The 8078-nt window shown below is 36.7% G+C and overlaps 1 protein-coding gene and 1 pseudogene across 1 annotated transcript; one reads left to right on the top strand and one right to left on the bottom strand.

Annotated features, from left to right (window-relative positions):
• Positions 1 to 3756: 3756 nt before the first annotated feature.
• LOC129896229 (U-box domain-containing protein 40-like) lies at positions 3757 to 5192 on the top strand (annotated as a pseudogene).
• A 321-nt stretch (positions 5193 to 5513) lies between these two features.
• On the bottom strand, positions 5514 to 7301 carry LOC129896333 (gibberellin-regulated protein 14-like). Its single transcript, XM_055972199.1, has 3 exons — positions 7232 to 7301; positions 6431 to 6689; positions 5514 to 5992 (listed from the first exon to the last, which is right to left on the bottom strand). The coding sequence occupies exons 1-3, from the start codon at positions 7298 to 7300 to the stop codon at positions 5808 to 5810; spliced, it is 513 nt and encodes a 170-aa protein (XP_055828174.1). The 5' UTR covers position 7301; the 3' UTR covers positions 5514 to 5807.
• Positions 7302 to 8078: the final 777 nt, after the last annotated feature.

Genomic DNA, 8078 nt, shown 5'->3' with positions numbered 1-8078 from the left:
ATGCTCACAAGTGCCTTAAAAATGCCTTAGGAATAGGCCGCTCATGTAATGCATTATCCTTAATCTCTTTTGGAAAATTTGAGTTCGAAATATCGATCAAGGGGTCAAAACCTGAGGAAAAATGGTCTCGGTGGATTTTTAGGACCCGTATATCAGAAGATAGATTTTTGAAGAAATTCACAAAATAGTAGGATCCGCTACAGGTCCGCGTCGCGGACCTGGGAGAGTTTTCTGGTCGAGTTGATTTTTTTTTAAAGTGAGTTTTACACCTTTCCCAAATTATTAGTTAATAAACCTAGACATTGTTAGGGCATAATCTGACTCTATAAATTCACCTGAACCCCTAATTCTATTCATTTTTCTACAATTCATCTATCAAATATTTCTCTCTCTACAAAAAGGCTCTCAAGGGTTCCATTAAAGAATTCAAGTAATCTACTTAATTTCTCCAATCAAACCCTCAAGTTCTTCCAATTATTTGATGTTCTCACTTAAGGTATGTGGGTATTGATTCATGGATTCTTTCATCCATGAAGCACAATCAATTTCTCAAAGTTTTCTATCAAATTAAAGTATGGTATTTTATGAGTTTTATGATCTCTATTCCTATTGCATGAATTATGATTTAAAGTATGATCATGAGTCTATTTTGATATAAATTAATGGTTATTGCATTGAATTGAAGAGTTTTCCATGAATTCTCCTATTTTGATCTCTAGGGTTCATGATGTAAATTATGAGTATTTTGAATTATACTTTTAAAGAATATTATTTATATGAATTATGTATGGGTTGATATAAAGTTTATGATCATGCATGTTTTCAAGTGAATTAAATGATTTTCAAAGTCAATTGATTATGCAATTGAGTTTTACTCTAAGTTCAAGATATGAATTTCATGCAAGTTATGAATTAAGGTGACTTAGGGCCCTATGTGGTAACCTAAGGCCTAACGATGTGAATTATGCAAATATGATTGTAATGATGAAAGGACAATTCTCACATTACAAGTATGTTATGAAAATGAGCTACTCTATGATTTCAAACCTATGATCATGACTATGATATATGTACTTATGATTTTTATGCTATGTATGTATTTCGTGGTATTTGACTTAGCACCGAGTGGACTTGAGGTGAGGGCCCTACCAAAAGCCTTAGTAGCAGCCTCATATCCCATGAACTACGTGCCACCGTAGGTTGCCTTCATGGCTTAGCTATTGGATCCATATATAGCGTATGTATGACCCGCCTAGCGGGGTAGAGTCTACCTTGGCAAGTAGATTCCCCTTTTCTTTGTTGTATGGGGAGAAACGGGATTCCATGTTATAGCTCGCATGGTCTTATTGTCGGTTATGGTTCCTATCCTACATATGTATGATCTCTTAAGTATGTTATGATTTTAAATTGATGCTTTTAAATGCTTTGGTCAATATGATTTTCTCATGACTTTACTTATTTCATCTTATCATGTGTTTTACTTGACCTTTGCATTCCATGATTTACGTTGCATGTCACGCCCACATACTTAGTATATTCCAATGTACTAATACATAATTTTTGCCCAAATTGTCTCATATGTACGGGTTGAGGTTGAAGATCCTAATCGTCCACATAACTAGTACGCGTTCTCTATTCAACTGTGTTGTGGTGAGTCCTCATTGATCGGGGACTAGTTTTCAAGTTGGTTACTATTTTCTTTTCAAAAGTCTTTTGTTTACGTTGTATATTAAGGGTGAGCAAGGGACATGTCTTAGCTCCCGCCCATCATGTTTAGAGGCATCTAGTTGGACATATGTTTGAGTCTATGTTGTCATAAGACGTTTTCAGATTTCTATTCATGTTTTAGACTCTCTTATGATGTTTCCTCTATTATATTTTACCTTATGTATGCTTATGATATATACAAGAGGCTTGGTTGGATTCCTTCGGGATTTCGATCGCCGTATTACCACTAGGACCTAGGTCGGGTCGTGATATGAGCCCGATCGAGCTTGCCAACAGATGAATGCAAGTCGCCAACAAGGTCCCACCCGTCGAAAACTTCAGCAATTTCTGAGCATATTTAGAGCCCAAAATGCAAACTAAGGCGAGATCGCCAAAAAGGTTTAGCGACTTGCAACCCCTGATAAGGCTCACCTAAATATTCTGTAGCTTTTGAGTGAATTGAGTCCTGAAAGGTTGAGCCAAGACGGGATCACCGACCCTGTTAGGCGTGTTGCCGTTTAGGCCTTCTCCTCGCAAATCCTGCCTTTTCAGTGGGACTTAACTTTGACCTACACAATCAACACACATTATTCCAAAACAACTAATAACTTAGGTTGCCTCTCAAAAAGCGCCTTAGTTTACGTTGTGGCACAGCGTGGATATGCGTTTAAGCATTATCCAAGTACATCACGTTGATCATCAAAATATGACTTCAACCTTTGCATGTTGACTTTAAACTTTGAGCCATCATTGTGTTCAACTTTAATCGCCCTATTTTCAAACACGTGAACCACCTTTAAAGAGTTTCAAACGGGAATTAATGAGCAATACAAGATCGCCTACTCTAAATTCCTGGTGTAGGATTTTGGCATCATTCCACTTCTTCATTCGCTCCTTATAGAGGGCTGAGCTCTAATAAGCCTGAAGCCGAAACTCTTCAAAAGTAGGGAGTTGGTCAATACGATCCTTCGACGATCTTCCCAATTCAAGTTCATGAACTTCACGGCCAACAAAGCCTTATGCTCAAGTTCAACCGATAGATGACAAGATTTACCTAACACCAATTGATACCGGTACATAACAACTGGGGTCTTGAATGCACATCTATATGCCCAAAGAGAGTCATCTAGCTTCTGGGACCAATCAGTGCAATTTGCATTAACGATTTTGGCTAATATTCCTTTGATTTACCTATTGGACACCTCGACTTGCCCATTTATTGGCTAATGATGAGGGATGGCCACCTTATTCATGACTCCATACTTACTAAACAACAATGCGAACATTCGATTACAAAAATATAAGCCCCCATCACTTATGATTGCACATGGATTGCCAAATTTTGTGAAAATGTACCATTTGAGGAATTGAACCACACTTCTCCCTTTGTTGTTAGGTAAGGACACACCTCTACCCATTTAGAGACATAATCAACAATCACCAAGATGTATTTGTTCCCATAAGAACTCATAAAACAACCAATGAAATCGACCTCCCATACATCAAACAAGTCAATCTCTAAAATAGGAGTGAGAGGTACTTCATATCGTCTCGACACCCCTCTTTGTAGTACCTTAATAGTTGTACGCACTCCCCTATGTGACCACCAACCTGTAACGCATGGCAAGCATCAAGAATAGCAACTACCTCAACTTCCGAAATACATTTTCTAATCATGTGAATAATCAACAGCCACCAAGATGTATTTGTTCCCATAAGAACTCATAAAAGGACCAATGAAACCGACCCCCCATACAGCAAATAAGTCAATCTCTAAAATAGGAGTGAGAGGTACTTCATGTCATCTCGACACCCCTCCTTGTTAATGGCATTGCACCCACTTCTTAATAAGAGAATTTTCATTTTGATACAACATTGGCCAATAATAACTACTTTGTAGTACCTTAATAGTTGTATGCACTCCCCTATGTTCCCACCAACCTGTAATGCATGAAAAGAATCAAGATAGCAACTACCTCAACTTCTGAAACACATTTTCTAATCATGTGATCAGCACTATCCTGAAATAGGTCAAGTTCATCTCAAAAATATTTCTTCGAATCAAAAAAAAACCTCTTTCGCTGATCTCAATTAAAGAACCCAGCTTTTTCTATAGAATTCATCTGTCCAATTTCTGGGTCTCTCTCATGGCTAACCTTAAAATTATCTCTTCTGGCCATACCTTTGAACGTCACTGTGTTCATGCCTGCAAATCCCTTTGTTTTACACCCATCTTGCCTGATGGTTCTGTGCCCAATTTCTCCAATATCATCCCTAATCGAGCCCTCAAATCTACCATTTTTAACTGGTGCTCTTCTTCACATATCGACCCTCGATTATCTTATCTTTCTGATGAAAATCTCGTCCTTACATTAATGGCTACCCAAAACCCACAAAAGTTTCGTGAACAGATGGGTAATTCTGATGTCATGAACCGGTTTATTGAATCTATGACACAGTTGAATCATGACATATCTATGAGTTCTGTGAGTGGTTCTTTACCTCTGCCCTTCTGTTACTCATCATCATCATCCTCATCCGAAACGGATCCTAATTCGTGTGAAGATGATGAAACTATCGTCAAACTGAATAGCTCCCAAGTGTTTGAACAAGAAGAAGCTGTCATTTCACTTCGAAAGCTGACTCGAACCCGGGAGAAACCCGTTTTCAACTATGTACTCCTGGTTTATTGTCAGCTGTTCGTTCTATCATCACCTCCAGATATGCTTCAGTACAGGTGAATTCTGTAGCAGCGTTTGTGAACCTCTCGTTAGAAAATCGAAACAAGGTGAAGATTGTGCATTCTGGAACCTTTCCCCCTATAATTGATGTGTTAAAGGGAGGATTCCCTGAATCACAGGAACATGCTGCAGGTGCACTTTTTAGTTTGGCATTGGATGATCAAAACAAAACTGCTATTGGAGTTTTGGGTGCATTGCCTCCTCTTCAGTACGGACTCGGCATGATTCTGCTTTGGCTTTGTATCATCTTTCTTTGGTTCAGAGTAACTGCACTAGGTTAAACTTGGCGCTATTCAGTCACTATTAGGCATGGTGAGAACTGGTTCTTTGCCGGGTCGAATTCTGTTAATACAGTGTAACATGGCGGGTAGTGTAGAGGGGAGAGGAGCTATGCTTGATGGGTGCTGTGGAGTTTTTGTGGGTATGTTGAGAAGGGGAGAGTTTGATGCAGAGTCGACTCGCGAGAGTTGTGTTACTGTATTAAATGGTCTAAGTCATGGTGGACTTAGGTTTAAAGGGTTGGCAAAGGAGGCTGCTGCAGAGGACTTGTTGACAGCACTTGAGGAAATGACAAGTGAGAGGGCAAAGGATAAGGTCAAGAGGATATTGGAGGTGTTGAGGAAGAAAGATGAAGAAGAGGAGGAAGTTGACTGGGAGGAGTTGCTTAATTCTGATGAAGATACAAATTCTGCATAGCTCCCCCCCCCCCCCCCCCCCCCCTTAAAGGGTCATTTTTCTCGTTTTTAAGGAACTATTTTTTCTAGAGAAAATGTTTTTTCAAAAATTTTGTCCAGCCAAACATAAAAAAATAAGAGACATTTTCCTCGATACCAAAAACAGAGTGATTCCACTCATTCATTGGGCACCTTAAAATTGAAAAGAGCATCATAAATGGTAACTAGTAGAGCGTTGAGTTGAAAATGTCCTCAGAATATAAATCACATAACTGATGTTAAGCAAATTAAACAAGACTTCTTACACATTAATTCATATCAAATATTTGTATGCATGTCTATAGTAGTAAGCAGAAATTCATCACACACAATTTCACATGATGAAGATCGGATGCCAGATAAATTTCTAATACTGCAAGATTAACATGTGAATCGTTCCCTTCCATTACTAAAACAACGTGCAGACACACTCACACAATATAAAAAATTATAAGATACTCTTAATGATATTTGGGCTTAACCTCAAACAGTTGGAGAAAAATGGGTATCTAAGGACGAAGATAGACAGGTTTTCTGGATCTGTTTGGACATTTAAATATCAAAATATCCTCAGAAAGCACATGTTAACTACTTGATCAATTGTCACAGCTGCAACAGTTTTCTGTATTACACCATTTAAAAATTTTCATGGACACTTGCGCCTGCCTCCACGAGTGGTCATGTTAGCATAGCATTTGCCACATTTCTCTAGATTGCCATATTGGCCTGGTGGAACACATTTGCATCTTAAACAGCAAGTTGTGCACGCTCTTAGGCATACGTTCTTCCTTGAATGCTTTTTGCATCTCACCTGGCATAGGGGAACGCAGTCTGCACATATATATAGATGTATATCCAATTATCATAGAAATTAACTTGTTAATTAAGCCTTGAGGGCATTCTCAGATAATAAAAATATTAATTGAACATCATATAAAAGGTTTAAGTTACATATATAGACGGACAATGTTTAAACATTTTATATCTACTATTAGTGTAATTTGATTCCTTACCATGTTTTTCATTTATCATAGTAAGGAATTTTAGAAGTTTCTCTCTCTGGTACAAACATCGTTCTTTTTAGACAAAAGATTGAAGAATTTGACTCAATGCTTTAAATTTATGGATCGATCTTTAGTCTCATCCTTCATTCTGACGTATCATCTAAATACTAGTTAGATATAAGAAACAGGGGATAAATACAATTAATACACAGGGAAAAGAAAAAAGACAACTAATTAATTAGAACTCTTGTATATATATATATACCTGCTGTGGTCTTTGGTGGTGAAACGGGGGGAGTAGGGACTGGTGGTGATGGTGAAGGTGGTGGTAGCTTGACTGCCGGTGCCGGAGGTGGGGATGGTAACTTAACTGGTGGAGGAGGAGGGGTCACCTGGGTGGGTGGGTATGGACTGGTTGGTGGCATGGGGACTGGAGGTGTTGGAGAGGATCCTTTGACTGGTGGTGGTGGACTTGATATCTTACCATGTGGAAAAGCACCAGGAGCAGTGTTGCTATCCCCGTTCTGCCAACAAAAGAAAAATAATGAGTTAGCATATTTTGGTGAACTATGTTTTAATTTATTCCTGGCTACATATGAAAGTAGCTCATAAATATAACTAGTTTACACTTGATAAAAGTTGTTTATCATAACAATTAATGTTGAGATAATTCACTCAATTAATAGTTAATCAATTTGCTTCTTTATTCCAATTCACTCAATTAATAGTTAATCAATTTGCTTCTTTATTCCAATTTCAACTTCTACAATTAAAATGACGTACTATATGAAATAATTATAACTACTAGTTGATCGAGTTCCATTTGAGAAATTAACATCTAAGAATGTTACAATAGAAAACTTCCTTCGATTAGGAACAAACTTCGAGCTCATGTCGAATGTAAATGCTCATAATTATGCTAGCATGTATAACAAAAACTGTTGGATAAATTAGTTCATACTCTATGTGCTTAATTTGAGTTAAGATCGATCTAAGCATACAAAACTAGGTATATAAGTATGATGTGTTGTAGTTCAGAAATGAATAAAGTGGTGAAAAGACATACAGTAGGAGCGATGAGAAGGAAAAAGGCAAAGATAAGTGGCGCCATTGCTAGAGATAAAGAATTAGCCATAAGGAGTAGCTAGTTGATGAAAGATTGATGACAGAAACAATAGGTATATATAGGACGCCAAGCATATACAACGAGAAGCTAGCCAGTGACGGCTCCATCTGCGAGTCTATAGTATCATCAAGTAAGTGTTGAAATTATATATTCAAAATTCAATATTTTATTAAAATTTACTGATGTTCGTAGACAAAAATATATTTGGAATGTTACTTATTAATTTCTGTTGTCCATTTTTATTAGAAAACTCATTTTTCTTATTTCTCCACGAAATATTTTTCGAAAGAACTTAAAAGCATTTTTCAAGAAAAGATTTCCTTCATATCAGACACATCCGGGTATTTACTAATTACTATTCCCTCTATCTCTATTTATATGGCAGATTCTTCTTTTTAGTTGGTCTCTAAAAAAAAGACACATTTTTATATTTAGAAAGTAATAATTTAACTTTAAAATATCTATTTTATCATTAATGAAATTATTTATAATTATACAAATATCTATCACTAATTTAGACAAGTTTCAAAAATTTATTTTTTATAAATTTCATATCAAACTAAACTATATCATATAAAATGAAACGGAGTGAGAACATAAGTATGTTTCCGCCTCTGGTCCAGTCATATATTTTATATATGTCAATGCATACGCACATGAAAGCAAGTACATATAGATGGATATATGTTACCTCCGTTTCAAAATATCTCATGTTTCTCTTTTATATTTGCCTTTAAAAATATAATTAAGGATAAATTTGACTATCATACCTAAAAGTTATAATTTT

This window comes from Solanum dulcamara, chromosome 7 (genome assembly GCF_947179165.1).
Source record: "Solanum dulcamara chromosome 7, daSolDulc1.2, whole genome shotgun sequence".
Lineage (NCBI taxonomy): Eukaryota > Viridiplantae > Streptophyta > Magnoliopsida > Solanales > Solanaceae > Solanum > Solanum dulcamara.
This window is presented reverse-complemented; position numbering and strand designations above follow the sequence as displayed.

Coding starts and splice junctions, on each gene's coding strand:
- LOC129896333 (XM_055972199.1), bottom strand. CDS start 7,300: ATGGCTAATTCTTTATCTCTAGCAATGGCGCCACTTATCTTTGCCTTT. Junction 6,690..7,231: donor TCCTTCTCATCGCTCCTACT/GTATGTCTTTTC, acceptor TTTTGTTGGCAG/AACGGGGATAGCAACACTGC. Junction 5,993..6,430: donor ACCACCAAAGACCACAGCAG/GTATATATATAT, acceptor ATATATGTGCAG/ACTGCGTTCCCCTATGCCAG.